Source organism: Pygoscelis adeliae, unplaced genomic scaffold (genome assembly GCF_000699105.1).
Source record: "Pygoscelis adeliae isolate BGI_AS28 unplaced genomic scaffold, ASM69910v1 Scaffold113, whole genome shotgun sequence".
NCBI classification, from domain to species: domain Eukaryota; kingdom Metazoa; phylum Chordata; class Aves; order Sphenisciformes; family Spheniscidae; genus Pygoscelis; species Pygoscelis adeliae.
This window is the reverse complement of record NW_008825108.1, coordinates 5,699,768-5,721,909: the sequence shown is the minus strand read 5'-3', so window position 1 is coordinate 5,721,909 and position 22,142 is coordinate 5,699,768. Positions and strand designations below refer to the sequence as shown.

The 22,142-nt window shown below is 40.5% G+C and overlaps 1 protein-coding gene across 1 annotated transcript in view; it reads left to right on the top strand.

The window, feature by feature from the left end:
* Positions 1-22,142, top strand: part of TRHDE (thyrotropin-releasing hormone degrading enzyme) — a 223,010-nt gene that overhangs the window by 13,624 nt on the left and 187,244 nt on the right. The window contains exon 2 of the mRNA XM_009327544.1: positions 21,155-21,281. Coding sequence (XP_009325819.1) covers positions 21,155-21,281 — 127 coding nt within the window. The remainder of the gene's footprint in view (positions 1-21,154; positions 21,282-22,142) is intronic.

Sequence of the window (22,142 nt, the reverse complement as noted above, 5' to 3'; positions counted from 1 at the left end):
GGCCCCCAAAACCCCCCCCCCCTTTGGCGCCCCCCCCCCCCCCCCCCCGACAGCGGGATGGGGGAGAGAATTGGGGGGCAAAAAAAGTAAAATTCATGGGTTGAGATAAAGACAGTTTAATAGGACAGAAAAGGAAGGGAAAATAATAATAATAGTACTAATGATAAAAGAATATACAAAATAAGTGATGCACAGTGCAATTGCTCACCACCCGCCAACCGATGCCCAGCCAGTCCCTGAGCAGCAGTCACCGCCCCCCCGGCCAACTCCCCCCAGTTCATATACTCAGCGTGACGTCACATGGTATGGAATATCCCTTTGGGCAGTTTGGGTCAGCTGTCCTGGCTGTGCCCCCTCCCAGCTTCTCGCTGGCAGGGCATGAGAAGCTGAGAAGTCCTTGGCTAGTGTAAGCACTGCTTAGCAACAACTGAAACATCGGTGTGTTATCAACATTGTTCCCATCCTAAATCCAAACCACAGCACTGTACCAGCTACTAGGAAGGAAATTAACTCCATGCCAGCCGAAACCAGGACGCTTCTTCAGTGGCTGCTTTGCGGCATCTAGTCACTTCAGACTCGCTATCTTTCAGGTCCAAGGACTTCTGTGTTTTTCATTCAGCAGACCAAGTTCAAATGATGTTGCCGAACCATAGGTTGCAGTTTAGCGTTGTATGTTACACAGTGTAGCTGAGAGCTGCTACTGAGCAGAGTTGTTCCCCCCACCCTTGCCTGCACTCTTTTGCTATATCCTTTCTGTCAGATCTAGTGATCTCTGGCTAAACAGTGAGCCTGTTCACTGCAATAATCCAAAGGGAAACTAATGAAAAAATTTAATAACCTTTTGACCGAACCATCTCACCGAATGTGTGGATAGTCCATGGATCTAACTTGGGAGGAGGAAGAGATGCGTGACTGTCCTTTTTAGTGATACGCCATCATAACTGTGGAGTAAGAACAATACAGAACTGTCTATGAAAGTATTTTGCTACTCTGACTCATGGAGGTGTCACGCTTTCACATCCAAGCTGCTCTCCTTGTTACTCAGGTGAAGGAGTTAACGCCAGGTGCTTGGCATGTGTGAATTACAAGTGAGACCCTTCAGAGGGGTGAGATGTTTTTACTGTTTCTCTATCTGTACCTCACCTTCCTGATTATTAAGAACCCATTATCAGTTATTTCCTGGAGTCTAGCTGTGTTGGGCACTATAGTTGGGGAAAAAAATCCCTGTATTATCCACTAGGGAGGGACTGTGAAAGGACCCACAGCCAGAGCCGGCCTTCAAGTCGTGTTAGATTACACCGAAATTTTTTTTTTTCAGTCTTTTCAAAAAAACCATGCTTATTGTATGAACAGCCACAGAGGAAAATATTTTACCGTGTCCTATATGGAGACCAGTTTAGAGATGACGACCAGTGGAGTATTATTCTTAGATTCCAGCTATTAGTGACCCTGACCTGGAGTTATACATGGGCCACTGGTTTAATAGCCGCCAAAGGGCCTGCTCTCTGTGAATGTACATTATCTGGGTTGGAAGCTGTTGCACTTTGCTCTCCGTGACAATTGGTGGCAACAGGATCTGTATTTTACTTACGTGTCTCATTTACTTAAATGTATTTATCCCACATTTTCGTTGGCTGCCCTCTTCTTTTGCTGTGACGATCAGTGACTGGTCGTTCTTCATTCGCTTCTTGTGTACCAGTCCTGATTTTATAGATGGTTTAGCTGTCCTTTTTCAGAACTCAAAAGTACTTAATCTCTCCTTGTGTGGGATTCACTTCCCATCTCTTCTTATTCTTATCACCTTTCTCTGTGCCTACAGTGCCTGTTTTGAAACACTGAGCGAAAGAGAGGCGTGGTGCCACAACTGCCTGCAGTGCTCAAAGTTTATATGCTTGAGTTTTGCATAATGTTTTGGTTTTTATTCTTTCCTTAACCAGTTGTAACATTGTGTTTGCCTATTGAGTGTCTGCTGAGGACTGAGCTGACGTTTTCAGAGAGCTGTTCACAGTGACTCCAAGAATTCTTCCCTGAGCTATAGCTAATTTAGACTCTATTACCGGGTATGTATAGTTACGGTTATTTTTTCCTATTTGTGTTTCTTTGCACTTACCGATGTTGAATTTCATCTGCTGTTTTACCAACCAGCCGCTCAGTATCATGAGATTCACCTGCAACACTTTGTACATAGGACTATTCTGAATAATACTGTACAGACTGCACACTTTTCTGCTTATATGTCCATGACAGTTCTGTACACGTTCCTTATTGCTTGTCTCCACTGGTGTGGCAGAATAGTCCATGGCTAGCAAGAACATGGCAGTTTCACGTTCTGTTTTGTGGCAGAAAACTTTGATGGAACTTTACTGAGAAGTCTTGCTGAAAAAGATTCTGACAATGTGATAATATACATGCCTAAACAGGTGAATAGAGCATATAAAGGTTGTTGCTAGAAGTCATAGGTAATTATGGTCCAGGTCACTGCTGTGCGAGAAGTCTAGTAACATTAGCAATTGCAATTGCTATGCTGAAGTTGACCGACATCTTCAACACCTTGAATGTATTTTAGTCAGTGTCAGCTGCTCTGATGTAGGTGTATCTGTTCTGGAATATTCTGAATCACTCTTTAGGTTCTATTAACTCTGTTGAACAGACCTCCAGACAGTGGAGGTACAGATACCATCTTGTATGCAGACATGTACATCATAGAGACCTTTAGGACCTGAAAGACATCTGAGGGGTCTGCTTTGTGAAGCATCACTCTAACCATAAACTGTAGTGTTTTGACTGTAGTTCTGTTACATTTGTTCTGTGATCAAATCTTAGGAGATGAAACATTCTGCTTTATTTCCAGAGGAATGTATTGTCTGTCATGACATTAAATACTTTGGTTTTGTTTGGGTGGTAAACAGGGTTAAGGCAAATTTGATTCAGTACTAACAAACTAAGAATGGCAAGTTCAACTGGTGAATTGAAAAAGTCAGTTGTTTGCACATCCCTGGTGAGATGCTAACACACTTAAAGGCTAAGTACTAGAACACTGGGAAGATTCTTTTCTTCTTTATATTTCCAGTTTTCCTGATTTTTATGGAATGCTAGTAATCTACAAATGTAACAAGTTGAATGCAAAAAAAATTGTAAAAATTGTGGTTCTGGTATGTGGAAAACTGTTTTTGCATTGGTCACTTTATTTTTTTTTGTTAAAATGTCCAAGGCTGCAGTGACAGGAAGATAATTTCTTAACAGAGAGCACATTAGAACTATGAAAGAAACATCATGTCATTGTTTGAAAGTCTGTCTATGCTAGAGGAGGACAGCTAGTGAAGTATTTAACTGATCTTTGTATAGCTGGACAATGCCAAATACACAGCTTTTTTGGGAACTCCAAAATGGAAAAAAGTTGGACCTTCCATACCTGAACTTTTAATCTGAAAGAGACTGTGGTTTTGTACCATTTTCTGCTCATCAGCATTCAGCAACACTGCAGGAGAGAGGAAAAATACAGAAGCATAAGAAAAAGATAAAAGGAGACTGGGAGCTGAAAAAAGATAAATGACTTTGCCGTCAGTGTAGTGTAATGAAAATCAAATCAGTGCTTGGCAATGCACAATTGCCCAGTATGGCTAACCCCAGACTGTTTTAAGTAAAATACATGCCTCTTGTATTTTATTCTTGTATTCATATAAACATAAATGACTTTGTTATTAGTTGATTGCAGGGGAAATAGACATCCTGATTCTGTAAAGTCATAAGAATGAGTGTGACTTGCATGTTTAGTGTCTGTTCGGTTACTGGCTTTGCCAATAATGGAATTTTGTTGTTGCCAAGGTAAGGCCTGTTATAACCCCTTTTTGGTTTGTTTGGGCTGGGTATAAAAAGATTCTGCAAGCAGGATACACTCACCTTAGAAGTGTAAAACAATTATTTGTTTGATAACGCACACAAAAGATACCTAGTTAGTGAGCTACTACGCTCGGTGTTAGTGTGCTCACCATTGCTCACAGTCTTTGCTGGCCTGGCAGGCACTGGCTGGGGGGGGAAGGATTGACCTGCGTGGCGCCTTTCAATAGACCCTCAGTGTTGCTGAGCTGCCATCTTCCACCAGTTCTCATGACACTAATGATGGTGATGACTGGAGGTGATGATTCCCAGTGGGGCCAGCTGAGCTCTGTTTACAGTTTTATACCTTTGTGTTGGTATTTTCTTCTTGAATCCCTGAGCTAGCAATGATGTTGTCTTGATAATCTTAACCTCTGTAACTTTCATGCTTTTATCTGCCTCCACGCTTTCTCACAGCTCTTTTTCAGTAGTTACACGGCTAGGCAGTACCAGAGCTGTACCTTGGCACGCAGGCAGCTGAACCCCTGGGTGGTGAAAGCAGAATTACCAGAGAGGTTTATAGGCTATAGTGGTAGTATTTACATGACCAAGTTACATTGTAATTGAAAGTAGTATAAAAAATAATTTTAATGAATGTATCAATTTCATTTTATCAAAAGAAATAATAAAAGTACCTTTTCTGTGTTATTTTCAAATAATATTAATGTTTCAAATTATTATGCATTGGCACAGTGTTGCACTCTGTGGGAAATGCACAATGGAAACATAATTCATTTTAGAATGTGCTTATACTGGAATCAAAACACGAAAAGGAATCTACAACAACTTTGAAAGGCTTCTGCAAACTTGTATTTTGTTCCCGATTTGGATCTGGCAATGTATTTTTAATGAATGTAGTCTTGAACATCTGCAAACTGTTTGCAAGCTGGAATTTTCGAATAGCTGACTGTGGAATCACAGACGCTGTAATCGTGGATGCTGCGTCTCCACAGTACCTATTTGCAATATAATAATCATAATAATAGCAATAATGAAATCCCTTCACTCCCAGTTAAAATCCAGTGTTCTGGATAGCGTTTCATACTAGTATAATGTGCTGTTGGCTGTTTATCATGGCTCACAGATGACTGCAAATGGCCTCCAAACACCTTGTACAGCTGAAAATACACTCGTTTTCTGAGTTGTTCCTCTCCAGCTTCTTCATTTTAGTAAATGAATTCCAGAATCCACAAGTGTACAGGAAACTTCTGAACCAGAGCTCTTTTTTCTTTTCAGATTAGATTACAATGCACAAGCCTGTTGGGAGCCTTGTTTTTATGTCCACAGAATGAACTCAGGATCCTGGTAACTCTCTTATCACAGGAGTTAAATGAGACAGAATTGTTCACAGGGTCATATTGTTCCATCCATTCCTGTACTTTCTAAATATTTGTGTTGATATTGATTATTGTAGCTTTTAAGTCCTTGAATACGTCCATATGAATGCAGTGCAATGTACAGCTAGGAAAGCTACCGGTATATAAACTAGCAGGGGTAGGTAACATTCCCACTAAGGTCAGGTGTAGAGACACCACTAATTTAAATAGAGAGACTGTATAGTTGTGATCATGCTGTGTTAACGTGGGAGTAAATGCATCGCAGATCAACCCTTCAAACATTACAGCGTTCAATGTAGACAAACTCTTAATTCTGTATTTGCTTTCTTGGCTCAGTTTTCTTTTTAAGCTGCAGGACCAAAAGGGAGTGAAGCGCTATCAGGTCTTTTCCTTGCTGGGCTTACCGGCTTGCTTATGTGAGCGACCTAGTAACTCAATCTATTTCCATAATTCCTGAGCCCTCAGTGACCTAGGATTTGGAGTTTGTTCCAAAATACTTGCTCTTTCCAGCATGTGACGAGGATGCTTCAGTTTTTATGAGCTCAAAGGCCACCACCTATTAAACTGCTTTTTCTCTATTCAGTACTACCCTAGAGCTTTCAGAACGCCTATTGCTCGAGTCTGAAAAACCCTTAGCCATCTCAGCAGTAATGACAAAGTAAAAAGCGGCATTCAAAGAAGAGTCATTTCTCAGGGTCTTACGTGAGTGTGCTTTGCAGAGTGTGCAAGTGTGTCAGTGAAACTTGGGTCAGAGAAGACCAATGGAGCGGCCTTTGCTGCTGCTTAAGGGTCTGTGGTATGGTGTTTGGATACAGAAAGTTATGGAGAAGACTGCGGAGAACGATGGCTGTTCACAGAATCATAGAAAAGTTTGGGTTGCTGACTTAACAGCTATCGCACAGCTCATACTTGACCCCATTCCTGCGCTGGTGTAAAATGAATGAAGCGCATCTGTTCTTTTTAGGGAGAGATGAGTAATCCTTAGTGGGGTACAGCGCAAGTACAGCATGGTGATCGCTTAATTGGCACTGATTTAGCTGCCTCTGGAACGGAGAGTGGGATAGCAATGTCAGCAGAGCATCGTGTCCCAGGTCATTTACTGTGCTGCAAGTCAAGGCTTATTAGCTCAGACACGGCTCTGCCTCTGCCAGACACGTGTCTGAGCGATGCTGGATTGTAACACGCAGCGATGCTGGTGCATCTGCTAGCTCCTCTGCACCATGCTCTGCTGCCTAGGGGAGCTCTCTCCTCACAAGCATGGTCCACCATGTGCCCTCTCTTCCAAAAGCTTACCATTTTCTGAGACCGAGCTCACCATCTACAGGCCTGCACTGATCTTGTGGTTAGTCTGGGGTTTTTTGTGAGTAATGAGGCCCTTTCATTTTGTTAGAAAGAAAACCAGGTGAAGTACGGTAATAATTGTTTAACATAATCTGTGAGTGCTAGCTTTCTTTATTTTTTTTTCATGAATAAGCTGGGCAATGACCAAATGCAGCTGTAAAAGTCACAAGGTCTGTTTGGATTTGTATGCGTAATGCATGGAGGCACTTGGGAACAGCAGCCAGCTGGGTAGCGTTTGGGAGTCCCTAAAGTACAGCAGCTGGAGGCTGACTGTCTCTTATAGGCTTAATCCTTTGGGGTGCTGGCGATGAGATTGACTGGTCCTTGAACCAGAGAACATTTTAAGCTTTAGCCTTTAGTTTAAGAAGGAGTCAGTCAGCATTGTGAGCATGTGATCCAGCAGCAACACTTCACCCTGGGATTTCTTTCTTGTTCCCTCATCATTTTTTTCCCTTTGCTCTGCCTAATAGGAAACGGCAGCTTTGAAGACCCTCATGGGAAAAGCGCAGTAGGTATTTTAGAGGCGGTAGCAACAAGCTGCTTGAGAGCTTTCGGCAAAACTGGCAGCAGAATATTAGCCAGTGATATTTATACAAATGTTTTTCTTAGAAGCTTCTGGTAGCAGTTTCCTTCACTTCATAAGCTGATCTGAAGACTCTCAACTGAGTATTAGTTTATACTTTCTCTGCCTAGCTCCTTCAGTCCCCTTCTCTTTTTAATAAAATTCCCATATTGCCATGGTGTTAGTGGCAGTTTGCCTTTCACAGAAGTCACAGGGACTGGTACTCCTCACTGATGCTTTGTTGCAAATAATTAGAGTACACAAACAGTGGGACAGGATCAGGCCATTTGTCCTTCTATTCGACTGCCCTCCCAAACACAAGAGTCAAGCACCAGAAACTTGGGGAAAAAAGGGTACTGGAGGTCCTGTTCTGATATGCTGAACCTAGAGAAAGCTTCCTTACAAAGTCCCTGCTTTATCCTTTCCAGTGTTTACATCCTGTGGAAGCTTCCAAAAGATTTTGCATTTGTTCATGTCAGTACTTGCTAAAGTGCACAAATGCTCTTGCTGCCCATACACCGTTGATATTGGCCCTAATAATTGTACTTAATGTTTGTTAATCTGGATACCTGGAGGTGCAAATCCTCTGGTTGTAGACACAGTTTATTCTGTGAGTACGGATAGAATGAGAACAAATAAAGCCTACTGTTTTAAAGGTTTACCTTGCACTGTGCAGTCAGGTATGTCTCATGAGAGGGAATGTTATCTTAGACTCTACGAAAGTGTTCAAAAGAGAGAGACTAATGAAGCTGTTATATTGATGTGGATGTCAGCTGGAAGCTAAGCAGGGGAATAGCTTTCTTCATCAGCTAAGAAAAGGGAAGGAAGGACTGTTCAAACAATGGCAACCTGCTCCACTGTCAGCAAAGGAATATATCTGTGCTTGGAATTAAATAAATGATTGTGGCAAAAATGCTTCTGTCTTCCTATTTGCCTGATTGATTGATTATTTGAGACTTAAACGTTTAGTGTGAGTTCAGTTTTGCCTGGGGTATGACCGCCATGCCTGCAGCATCTAAAAGTTTGGAAAGCCCAGGTTTCAGAAATATTTATCTTCTTTCCATTTTCCCATAATCCATTGGATCCCATTGTTGCATTTTGTGCTAGTTAGCTTCCTGGGGAAGGAATTGCCCTGACTTTTTTTATAAGAAAGGGTTTTAACCCTTTTTCTTCTCCTAGACATGATCTTGTTCTAAACAAACTATATTAATCTAATGCTAACCAGCACATTGGTATGAATAAAGAGATCAGCTCTCACCAAAGTTTTATTTTGAGAAACCTGTGTGATAGTGATCCAGACCTAGTTAAATCTCAGCTGATTAGTTGACTGGCTAGCTGTCCAGATATAAACCAGATGTGGTGTTTGAGCTGTGGCTGATCAGAAAGTATTAGCAAATTGGCCTTTTCCATAGGCATGCAGAGGACATTGCTGATTAACTCGCATCTTCCTAATGGGAAATATGTCCTGAGTAGCAGAGATGAGGAATGTAATTTGAATGATAAAATGTGCAAAAATAATTTTTCATAATCAAACTTCTGAGCATTTCATATATTGGAAGGGATTTGATTAATAACCCTGCAGTTAAACATTTTATAGTATTTTATTTTAATTTAAACAATTCACATGTTGTTATATTAATGTGTGTTCTGTAGATTAAAACCAGCATGCCTCAGAGTCTTGTTTATCACATTTATCTAAGTTTGTGTATGTCAGAGTACTTGAATTTTGCAGCTTCTTCTGTCTTAAGGTGCAAAAAGCCCCTGTTTGCCAGTTCAGATTCTTTGCGTATATGTGATCTGCCACTTCTCATCTGTGTCTCTGCTGGCTGCTGGTTAGGCGGTTAATCACTTTGATCCCTGGCTGTGGCCTTGATCTTTCTCAGATGGGAGGCCTGAGATAGGAATAATATTCTAATTGATTCAGCACTTCTATTTTGCTTTCTCTATTTATAATTGTAATTTGCCTTTGGATTTTTTTTTTTTTCTCTCTTCTAATTCTCATGTTTTACACTGAGATTGGTGTGCCAAGAAGGGGGCTGGCATCCTTCCAGCCATGGGTGGGAGATGTTATTGGCAGATAACTGCCTCTTCCCTAATTTATCTTCTCTGGCTGAAGTGCTCATTCTGCCCATGGTTTTGTCAGGGGCTAGTTGTGCAAAAGTGTTTGGATACTATTAGCCCATTTAGCTTTTTTGTTTTACTTTTTATATTGTTCTGTGGATTTGGAGGCTTTTTAAAAGCATTTAAAATATTAGTTGAGAGCCAGAAACGGAGTGTTTAATGAAGTTTTTTTAGTGACTTTTAGTGTGTGTCCATACGAAATTTGATTTCTTGTTTCCCTGTTTCATGGTTTATGGATTTTGTTTTTACTGGCCAAATTGTTTGTCTCTCTGCTCCGACAAGTTTTTAGCCTGGAGGAACTCCCACTGTTAATGTGGTTGCTGCTCCTATTGATGTAACCCATTTTTATTTTTGTTATGGATTTTATACCAGTCAGAGCACAAAATTTCCCACATGCATATTTTTCTCCCTCCTAAGGGCTAGGTACAATTTTTCAAAAAGTATTGTGGGCTTAATCCAGCACAGAGCAGACTTGTCTACAAAGTGGTGAGTTTCCTCAATGCCAACAAGTTTTAAAGGGTACTTTAAAACTCAGCATCTTACAGTACTAATCTGTTCACCTTGCAAACAGTTTTTCTATTAAGTTTACATGTAGCTCACAAGATACTTTCCTGTGTTTCTTTTGCTTGTTGCTGCTATTATAAGCTATGCATTGAGTAAATGCATTTGAGCTCACAGATGAACTGTGCTTCTGCTTTGCATTTCTTAGGACTGTATTTTGTCATCTGTTCTCTTTATTTACCACAGATTGTTTTTTTTTCCTAATACCAATCAAGATTTACTGCAAACATATGATGAGTATGGTGAAATGTATCTCCACCAGACTATGGTTTCCACTATGATTGTGCTGAATTTATGTGAAACACGAAGGTACCAATGTGCCCTTGCAATCAACTTCATTGGATTGCCATGTACAGTCTGTCTCTATCTCCTCCCTGTTTTTTTGTTATGCTCTGGACAAGTACATCACTTTACTTGGTAGCTATTTTGTAGGGGACCACTTTGTTGAAATCTCTTAAAGTAATTTTTTTAAAGTGAATAACAAAATATCCTTTCCCTTTAAACAAAGCTACATAGTCTCAGCACAGTAGCCTCTTGACAAAAGATGTTACAGGAATGGGATGGTGAGTAACATGGGGATGAGTGAACGTGGGGAACTGCAGTTTTCAGAATGTCTTCTGAAGTTGAGCAATTTCAGGGATCCTGGTCTACAGTTTGGGATATCGTTTAGGTCTGGTTTTTGAAAAACATGGTGTGACTGAGGGACCTGAAAATAGGATTTTTAATTTTTTTTTAAATTTTTAATGGAAGAGGCTGTTTTCCAGAAAATGTGTTTTAGGAATAGTAATTTGATGATTTATGATGAAAAGATGATTTATCAGTTAAGGGCGGTGAGGAAATTCGAGTTCTATTTCCAGCTTTTTTTCAGATTTTCTTACTGATGTTAAGCCCATCTTTCTGCATCCTTCATTTATAAAATAGAGATGGTAACAGTTCATTTCCCCCATGTTTTGCCTGTCTCTGTTTAGACAGAAAGATCTGAGAGTAACAGTCAACCCTTGCTTCTATTTATGTAGCCGGCTGAGCACAGGGGAACCTCATTGTCATATTGACAGCCTCTAGACAATACCAAAATATAAATCAGCAGTTATAATAGTTGCAGATTATAATTTCAAATGGAATCACTCTAAGGTAACACCTGTATGCTTGTGACAGAGCAGTCTCTACCCAGGTGAAATCGGTCATGCTGTAGGGCTGCTGAATGTTGTAGGTCACTTGTTAGGACTTTCTTTAAACTTGTGTACTTCTGTAACTCTGTTTTTTATCCAAGAATAGCTGAAATATTATTTATGAATGATGTGTGATGTGAATGCTTTGACTATAAAATAGCCAATGAAAAATACCCTGAATAAGATAATTCTTTTAAATGCCAATCCAATCCCAGTCCAACCAAAGGAAATGGAAACTGGCGTTAACCCTTGGGATACATCTACTGCAGATTTTTCTTGGAGGAAAAAGCCATTCTCACATCATCTTGCCACCGGTGTTGCGGTACAGAGTTTTTTTGTATAATAGGTAAATAATGTAAATCTTTGTGCTTTGTTTCTTAAAGCTATGCTGATTTTTCACCTTCTACAAAGAACTGGAAGGAGCTTTAACCACTGGGAATCTCAACAATTTAGACACGGAATTCCCCACAATAACAAAGTTTTTCCTCCTAGGTTGAAGTTCTGTAATGACTCAAATTTATCTGTATCCAGTCTGTCACGGTCCTCTCTTCTCTCCAAAACCGCTTTCTCGTGCTGGCTCTAGCGCTGACCTGATGGCTGGCCAGGTGAGGAAGCTGGGCTGCCTGGACGCTACCCTCCTGGCTGGCAGCGTTAGCCCACTCATCCGGTTGACAGCTTCCTGTGCAGTGAGATGAGCTCTAGTGCTGATGTAAGGGAAGAGTCGAGGCTGAATGACTGAGTATGTAGTGGTGGGATCGCGGCAGTCTTAGTTGGCTGAAATGGCTATGAAATGGCATCCGTAATTACATTTGCTATGCATTAGTTGTTAACAAGTTCACTTTCTGTCCCTGAGCCATTTCAACAAGATGATACAGATCCTGAGTGCTCTAAATTAATCTTAATGGCACTGTGGTTAGTGACATAGCCAGTATTTTATTTTATGCCAGCTGAGCATTGGTCAGATTTATATGTGAGTGCAGCTCATTAACTTTCCAAAGTATTTTATGATCTCTTCTGAAGTTAGAAATTGTAGCAAGTCTGCATGACAGTTTTGCCTCCTGGTGGAATATATTGTTGCACCTTTGACTGGAGCGGTCAGCACACACTTGCATTTGTTTTTGTTCAGATGAGAAATTGATGAGGGAACTAGATGCTTTTCCCATGCAGTTATGTTTATTTAGAAAGGAGATGCACAAAACTATTTCCCCTGTCTCCCCTTCACAACTCTGAAGTTGGCAATCTCTTTGCTTAATATTCCTCATTTTCCCACTCTCAGCTGGAAGAACCCCAGAAGTTTCTTTCACTTCTTTCTCCTTCAGAGTCATGCTACGAATTTTTATCCAGGAACATCTGCTATGTCTGTTCGAAGCCTCTTTCCCCTTGCCTTGCAACAATGTTCAAGCACCCCTGTGCTTGCATTTAGTTTCCTGAGAAACCTCTCTACCAGTTGTCCTGGTTTCGGCAGGGATAGAGTTAATTTCCTTCCTAGTAGCTGGTACAGTGCTGTGTTTTGGATTTAGGGTGAGAACAATGTTGATAACACACCGATGTTTTAGTTGTTGCTAGGTAGTGCTTACACTAGGCAAGGACTTTCCAGCTTCCCATGCTCTACCGACTGAGAAGGCTGGAGGGGCACAAGAAGCTGGGAGGGGGCACAGCCAGGACAGCTGACCCAAACTGGCCCAAGGGATATTCCATACCATGTGATGTCATGCTCAGTATATAAAGCTGGGGGAAGAAGAAGGAAGGGGGGGGACGTTCGGAGTGATGGCGTTTGTCTTCCCAAGTAACCGTTACGCGTGATGGAGCCCTGCTTTCCTGGAGATGGCTGAACACCTGCCTGCCCATGGGAAGTAGTGAATGAATTCCTTGTTTTGCTTGGCTTGTGTGTGTGGCTTTTGCTTTACCTATTAAACTGTCTGTATCTCAGCCCATGAGTTTTCTCACTTTTACCCTTCCGATTCTCTCCCCCATCCCACTGGGGGGGAGTGATCAAGCGGCTGTGTGGTGCTTAGTTGCCGGTTGAGGTTAAACCATGACACCAGTATAACTCCCTCTGTGACCATTTCTTTCATATTAACTTTATTTTTAGTGGTGAATTCTCTCATTTTAATTTTTAAACCAGGTCAAGCTGTCTTGAATGAGGATGCAAAGATAATGTTTGTTTACTTTATAAAAGTTCCACTCAATCTCCGGCAAAACAGTGTTTCCTCAGAAAGTATCAGGTCATTGAACTCTCACTGTTTCCAGCTAGCTTAAAAAAAAAAATTCCTAAATTTATTAAAACATTTTTTGGTTATAATTGTATCCAAAAAGGGCTCAGTGCAGTGCTGTGTGTGACTGCTCAGTTTGGAGAAAAGCCATCTTACAAAGCTGAGCTGTCCCTTTTGTATTCAGTAAGCACATTTCATTACCATACAGTCTCTTTTGGGTATTGTCCGTGATTAATAATGAATAGGAGATTGAAATAAGGCATTTTTCTGTCTTTTTTTCGCATTATCAAGTTTAACTATGTTCACTACAGCAGAATTGATATTTCACTACAGCTACCTCTCTCTTTCTCTCTTTCACTCATTGGTGTATCCTCACTCAGTTGTAAAATTTATTGCATTTGAACACACAAAACTCATGGAGTTACGCACACACATTAAACAGCTCATACTGTTTCTTGGTGAAACTTGGCTTGTAGCTTGTTTGCGTATGTAGCGATGTTATTTTTTTAAATTTATCAGATTTAGAAACTCATTTGAAATGCAATGCCTTGTTTGCAGAAGTGACTCAAGGAGGTCACAGCCAAGACTGTGGCGTCCAGACATCTGTCTGCTACATTAAATGTGTAATGTGAACATATATTTGTCTCTGTAACAATAATAAAACCAATGCCTGTGCCTAAAACAGTCAGTGAGCAAAATAAAGATGAAAGAGATCTCAAATTATCTAAATTGAAGCTTTTAAGTACAGAGGCAGTGCATGTGTTTTTCAGCTGAGTGTCACTTGCTGCAGTAGTATTATGGATCTTGAAATAAAGAGCATAACACTATTTCCTCCCCCTTTATAAAATTTGTAAGTGTACTGAAATCTTAGGGCCTTCTGAAACACGTTAATGCATGTTTGGGGTTAAACACATATTTAAAATTAAACATATGCATAAGTGCTTTCCTGAGCTGAGATTTTTAAATCATCCTGAGTGAGACCCCAGATGTACCGGCGCTGGGCTGGAGCTAGTTTGGAGGGGCCTCCCAAGAACAGTGCTTCATGTGGAGTCCTCTGGCTTTGAGGATGGGATTAAAGAACAAGCATTATTCCCAGGGTGCCACTGCTGATGCCAGTTGATGTGCAGAAACATCTGTTTTGTAATGGGAAAGCACTCTGAGCTGCTTTAAAACACCTGACAAAAGTTACTTTTAATTCTGCTTGAAGTAGGTGGGAGGGGAAACTGTCCTTAATTGTGAAGTGGATTCCTGTGTTGATACAAGGTTACCTAATCCGTGCTTGCCTGAGAAGACAAGAAGATTTAAGGTTGTCATCAGACTTTTGTTCAATTTCCATACCCCCATTTGCTCCCAGTCTGTTCAAACTTAAGTACATGTAGCAAAATGGACCAAAGATAGAAAAAAGGGGGAGGGGAAATCTAGACAGTAGCAAAACAGGTAGATGCCATCCTTGGAACATTAGCCACGTTTGCTTGGAAAGATGCTGTAATAGTGCCAAGCTAAAGGAGAGAGAGAGATTCAGGTCTCTTGTGGTCTCACAGGCCTGTGTGATGTGACAGCATTCAGGGCTGGGCAAAGGCTCTCCGTGGATGGAGGTACCTTCGGGAGTGGTTTTGGGTAGTCACGTGTGTGGCGATGTCCATGAAAACAGATGGTGTGAACCAAGGGCTGGGATTATAGATGCATCTTCTCCCCTTGTCAGGAAGAAAGCTGGCCTTGTTGTACCTGATGCTGTGGCAGAGATACAGTAATGGCTACTGCTGTGTAAATTCTGCGTCAGGATGTTTTCAAGATGCAGAGAGCTATTTTCCTTATAGCACGTGGGATATAAATGTAAGATCCAGTCAGTGGTCCTGCTTCTCATGACCTGAACTATCAGCGGTCATGACCAGAGTACCGCCATTTAAAGGACTATTTTCTTTTCCTTTTTTTTCCTGTGCACTGCCTAACAAGGACTACTGAAGTGGTGATCTAAAAACATGGACTGTAGACATGGCAGATGCTGTTGGTGAAGGTTGCCTTGGCAGAAGTGTCCCTAGCCCAGGGCCTGGATTGGTCATGTCTCCTCTGATTTAAAGCCCCTGTAGTTAACAGGAATCATTCAGTTGAAGTCAGCGGGTGTTGTGTTAGGTCGTTAGAGCCCAATGAGCCATCTGCTCTCACAAGCCTTCCCTTCCTAAAACAGAGGTGCACTTTATTCCCTTGGAGCAGTATTTCTCATCCAGTGAGCTATGGTCCCCCCAGGGCATCAGGGAAGGCAGTGATGGCAATTGGAGAGGTCTTAAAACATGGAAAAAAAGGGCTAAAGTTCTGAAGAAGAGGTGCCTTGCAGAATTAATGCCGGGTATTACATGGGATTGTCGTGATCAGCAAACTTTACTGTTACAATAAATAAAAGAATAAAAATACGTCTTGATATCAAGCCAGGTGACACTCCCCTAAAAAGATAGCAACGCTGTAAGAATGAAGGTTTCAAAGGGGATACGTGCATTAAATAGAAGGTGGCATAGAGAATCATGTCTTCAAGAGCAAGCTTCGAAGGTGGAAGTAGATATTTAATTCTAAAGTAAGAGGTGGGCTCTGGTATATGGCACGCTTCAGGCCTGCAAGCCTCTTGCTGTAGCATCCTGATTTCTGTCAGGTTGTCAGCTTCTTTAATTCGCTGGGGAAGGAGGTTGGCAGGCTTGTGGCACCTCTAGCAAAGGTTATTAGTGTCTTTCTGTAGTGCCAGAGGGAGGACATACTGTGGCTCTCTCTGGTCTTCCTTCATCTTTGGTGAATTCCTGTAGAGGGAGCAGGTTGGACAGCAGTCTTTTTTCAATTAGACATGTGTAAATAATGGATTTTGACTTTTTATTTCCATGGTCAAAATGCTGAATGTATTCCATATTCCTCCTACCTGCAAAGCAGAACTGAACAAAGCCTTCAGTTTGACCTGGAATATTTCACAGAATGTGAAAAAATGACTGCAGGTTTTTCCTTACCCTTCTTCATCCCTTTCATCCTTTTCTTTTTTTCATGTACTCAATTTTAATGCCAAAAAAAGAAAAAAAAAAGTCGTGATTTTAAAATGTTAGAATAGAATAGTTCTACTTTTTCTGAACCCATTCCTCTGTTTATGATGTGCTGAAATTATCACAGTCTTTGGTACAGTGGAAACATTTTTAGTGAACATACTACTCACCAGAAATTAAGATGTTCATTTCTATTTACAGTTTGTACTTGTGAGAATTTACCCATTGTACCTTGTATATAGTTAGTAATTCACATTTTTGTGAAACACTCTGAAGTAATAAGACAAGAAAAACTATCTTTTTTTCTTTTTAAGTGCTAACTTTCTTTTTGATGAATAATTTTTACCTACTGTAGACAAGAAGATTTTCTGATGCACAGTAGTTAATAACCTGACTTTAGTTAGATGTGATTTGTTCTAAATCTGTTGCACATTTCTCAGCATGTATCACAACTGTCCCTCCCTATGGGAAACAGTGCTCATTTTACAATCACATTCATCTGTTCTGGTGACCTGGTATTACAAAATTTTTAAATTACTTTGACTTATTTTATGTAACAAATGCTGAAATATTGAGAGACTACAGAAGGTGTTGCAATATGTACAAATTATTTGTGAAAATACACTTTTTGTACAGCAAATACTTTTGACTAACTACAGAGAAGTAGAGTACTGATCACTTATAACAAATACGTGGAATTTACCATACAAGTTCCAGGAATATTTTAGTATTTTATCTGATAATGCTGCCAAAGTCATTCTAAGAACTTGAGTTAGGTTACTAATATTTTTAAATTAATCCTTCAGGATGATTTTTTTTGTCGTGGTATCTGAGTGTGGCTATTGTATTGTCTTGATTTAAAGTTCTAATGAAAGTAGTCCAGGGCTTCTGGAAAGGAAGCAAGGGGATACAGCTCACATTTCTGCTCACTTTAGAAAAGAATGAGAAAATATACACTGCAGTGACTTCATTTAGGATCTCTAATAACTTCTTGCTCTGCTGTTAACAGAAGTGAAAATGATTTCTAGCAAAGTGTATCTGGTCTCCTCCATCAGTGGCTGTGCAGTCTAAGAACAAAAGCGTCTTATACATGTCAAAGGGGAGCTCTGGTTTGTAGGGCTGAAGCTGCAAACCTAGTTACTCAAACTTGTGGTAGGAAGGAGACCGTCAGTCTGGTTCCATTTGAGAGAGAAATGAGAGGTTTGGATTTTTTTTTCTTAGTAGTCAGAACTTCTGTTGAAAGATTGGTAATGGTTGCAAATAGTAATGGATGCAAAGGAGTTAAGAAAAAAACCCCAGAATTTAGGTTCACTTTGTTATATTCATAGGTGTTATGACAGTGTCATTACTAATATGATCCCTCATAATATTTTTCTGGTATTTTTGTCATTTAGGCACACAGGGAACTATGCTGCGTCAGGACACCACCAGTGTGCTGCGAATATGCCTGTTGTCTGAACAGTCCCTACCTTATTAATTCCCAAACGTGGAAGATGCTTGGTGCAGGCTGTCAGGTGGCTGCGAGGCTGAGTGCCATCTTTGAATTACCTCCCTGCCTCTGCTACCAGAATTGCTATGAGATGTCGAGCAAATCACATAAACTGACATGGTCTCATTTAGTCACTAATTGTGCGTTACTGATTTTCTTAATATCCAAACTAAGGCACCTGTGAGCAGACTCAAAGCTGTATAAAGTATTCACCACTGCAATAAGATATAATCGGAACAGTGCTTTAAGTGCGTGCAATAAAACCGTTAGGTATACTTGACATTGAGAGTTGTCAAGATAGGCACCCAGAATTAGTCTCAGTCTCTCTTTGTTCTCCACTTTCTTACATGAAAATAATAGTATAACCTAATCTTGCAAAGATTATGAAGAAGAGCTTCACTAATATTTGCAGGGCAGTAGGTGCCATTGCAGTGGGTGACGAATTATGCACCTAAGCTAGAAACCTCTTTATCTTTTGTAGGAGAACACGTAATACTTTTATTGATATTTAGGTCTGACCCTGCAGAAGATTTTCTGTTCTTTCTCTTATTTAAATTAATTTAAAATCAAATTCTTAGTATAGTGATCAAATAGCCTGTGGGAAAGTAGATAATAATTACGCATTCTTGTTCAGTCCAGCATAAAGTAACACAACCTATCTGCCTTTTGAAATGAAAGCACTAAACAAACAAAAAAATGATGCTAAACAAACCTCATGTCTTAATCTTCATTGTGTTTTATTTACTTAAGCGGTGCTTTGGAGCAGTGTCTGAAAACTTTCTTTATTACAGTCTTTATTACTTAATACTCAGAATGTTCATATAATTTAAGGAAATAATATAATCCCCATTTTATGGACTTGGGGGTAACACATGGTCAAGATAAGCCCATACACATTAAAGGACATCGGTGTGTGAAAGTTAGGGGCTTCAATTTCAAGCTTATAAGTGCCAGCCTTTAGACTGAACTCTGGACCAAGCTCCTTACACTGTGAATAACACCTGAGAAGGTGTCATCCAAAACAGCCAGCCGGGTAGGCAGTGTCACAGACTGTCCCCTGCGGTAGCCCTCTGCTAACCAAGAGGGAGTTTGCTGAGGCCAGGGGTGTAAGTCTGCGGTGGTGCCTCTAAGGTTCCTCCATACATGTCACGTTCAGTGGTTGTTGGGTGAAAGGCAGAAGCAGACCCGGCATTTGAAGATGGCTGGCGTGCTTCGGCAATGCCTGTTGCCTCAAAGGCCCTGAGAGACCTGGGCAAAGGCACGGGTAGTTTCTGAACTGTGTTCCAGCTTAGGGGTGACCTCGGTGTGAGCCACGCAGCCCTGGCAGTCCGGAGCTGTTCTAGGCAGGCAGAGAGGCACCCGGGGGAACTTCACAGGCAAAATAAAACTATATTCAGCATTAGGCAGGTGGCAAATGAAAGTTCGCAGCATTGTGGTTTTTGAGCTTTGGTACCCGGGCTCCATCTCTGACACCATTAAATGCCTTTTCTGCATTTGCCAAAAGGCACACGTTGTAATGCAGTAAGTTGAACCTTGATTTTTCTTCTATGTACCTATTTTTTTCTTCCCTTCTGTTGTCCTGTTCCTTATTATGGACACATTCGGCCGCTGTCAAATTGAATGACTTTTTGCATACTTGGTTGGCTGACTCTTTTTTTGCTAATTTGCTGATACAGTCAACTGTGCCAGTAAAGCAATTATGCAAAATTGTGTATAAAGGTTTAATGATACAAAACAATGTTCATCACAAATCTGTGATTCTTACCATCCTTCCATAAACTAAAGGTTTTGAGATGTTTGAATTAGGATCTCTGCGGTTAATATCTTTTTTTAAATATATTTAGTTTAGCAGATAAGGGAACATTTAATGTACACATCACTGTTAACTTTGGAAGGAAGCAATAAACAAAAATAGTGACTTGGAAGTGTTCAGATAATGGTTTATATGCTTTCAGGTGGTGATTATGAGAAGTCTGCTTTATTACATGTCTCATTAGGTTACAGTGTTATCTGTTTTACATTACAAATGATAACTATGTATGGTTGATTGTGCACTGAGTCTAATACAACATGAAGATAAAAATATAAAGATGGACATAGTAACAAAGCAGACTAATGTGTCTAAATACTGAAAACAAAGAGATAGTGGCTTAAAACAGAACTGACAGGTACAGTGTACCGAGGTTTGATACCTGGTTTCCACTCGGGTAACTGAACTGGTTCAGGAACAGAGCAGTAAAGCAATACTTGGTAATGTTTTCACTGAAGCCGAAAATCCCATTGGCTTTTCTTGGTCCAGAATAGAGCATTTAGAAACATTTCAAAACTGATATTTCTGCTTCATGTTTGCACTGATATTTTCTGATTTCTGCCCTGCTGCTTTCCTCGAACCCTGGCTGGGATTTAATCCTGCCACAGAAAGTATTAGCAAGTCAGATATTATTACTGGGACTGACATTTAGTAGAGTCTTGTTTGTATCAGGTCTTTGTGTACTTCAGGGAGAGACCTTCTGCCACAGCCGCTAGAGACAAAGCACACACTGCTTCCCCTTGGCTACGTGTCCACCAGACTGTGCATGAGGAGGGAGAGCAAAAAGTGCCTCTCCTTTCTATCCCGTTCTTGGTTAACAGTTCTCATTAGCTGCATGTCATCTTTGTACTAAGGAAGCGTTAAGGACTGTAAGGACAGGGAATAATGAATAACGTGGCGGTGCTTTCTGCTGCCTCGGGAGCTGGTCACACTTGGATGCTGAATTACGAAGGTGAGTTCTGTTCACCAGGGTGCTCCATGTAGTCAGATGTGTGAGCTGTTTTATACTGAACACAGCAGTCTGAGGCTTGTATAAACAGCTTTAACTTACTGCTTTCTGAAAACAGAGGCCTGAAGCAGTCATGGAGGTTTCAGGGATGTTAATTGTTTGTGTACATGAATGAGCTTATAAATGGTTGTTTTTGCAGTCTTCCATAGCTCATCGAGGGTAACTGTGTCACTGTCAGGGAAAAGAAGAGAATGATTTTTTTTTTTTTTCTCCACAGTCTACTAATACTTTCAGGGCTCAATATAATGTGCCTTTAACAAACCGTGAACTTCTCTCCTACTGAGCCACTGCATCCTGCCTACATTCAGTGTAGGCAGAGAACCATTATACTAATCCACTCTCCCATCATATCTCTAGCAAACACATGTAAGTGTTTTCTTTGAATATTTATTTTGATGCAAGGAGTGTTAAGTCTTTTATTTGGCGACACAAACAAGTAAGAGATTGTGACTTCTCACCTTTGTAACCTTAATCGTGGAAGTTCTGGTTTTCAGCTATGACATGTTTTGACAAACATACGACAGTCACGTTTGGCTTTAAGAGAATAATCCTGCCACCTCACAACAACCTTAGAATAGTTCATCTCTGCAGGTAGGATAGCTTTAAAATGTAGATGCTGAAATGATCAGTCTTTCGCTTTGTTTTTTAACAGGTGCGGTTATATGCAAGGCCTGATGCAATACGAAGAGGATCGGGGGACTATGCTCTAAATATTACAAGGAGACTCATTGAATTTTATGAAGATTATTTTAAAGTGCCCTATTCCCTGCCAAAATTAGGTAAGATTTCCCCTAGAACATGAAGTTCACCCAGAGACGGGAGATTAAGTCAGCTTTTTGAAAGTAGATTTAAGACTGGAATGTACTAGATTTCAAGGTAAGAAATGTTTGGGTTAAGAAGGAATGTTTTTTTAGAAGGATCACTAAGTAAGGAATTTTTCATCTCTTCCTTGCAGAGGAAGGGAAGTCCAGTTGTCTCCTTTCCAGCCTTTCACTGAAAGCAGCAGGAAGCAGACAGTACTTAGGTTTGTTAGGCAGTTGGACTCTAGGAAGAGAACTTGAGACCTTTCACTGATAAATGGGTTGGCATTTTTTGATGCTGTTTATTTTGGTCCTTACTTTCATTAGATAGCCACTGGGAGATGTTTGTTCTGTAGTATTTGTATCTTGATGCCTCAGCCTTAGATGGGGAACAGAATTGAAAATATTTGTGGGAACTGGGAACCTGTAACAGTGCAAGGCAGTATGTTTTTGTGCTGGCTTACGTGGTTTATTAATGATGATTAGTACATATGCTTAACTGTATTGTTGCTTATTGAAAGAATTGCTGTGAACTTGTTTTGCTGCTCAAGTGACCTGAATGTAAAAGAAAGTCACTTTCTATGATTTCTTAAATAGTTTCGTCTCCTCCTCCCTTTCACCACAATCAATTGTTCTCCTACACACTTGAATACTTTACACCATATTATTACACCCTCCCTCCTTTGGAGCATGTTTGATCAAGATCCAGAAAAGCCTGTTGCTCAGCAGTGGGAAGAGAGCTTGTATTTGATCAGAAGCGTTAGAGTTGGAACCACAGGCGATCCTCCCAGGAACTCAGGGTATATTTCATTGAATCCCTTGCCTGCTGAGTAGCTTTAT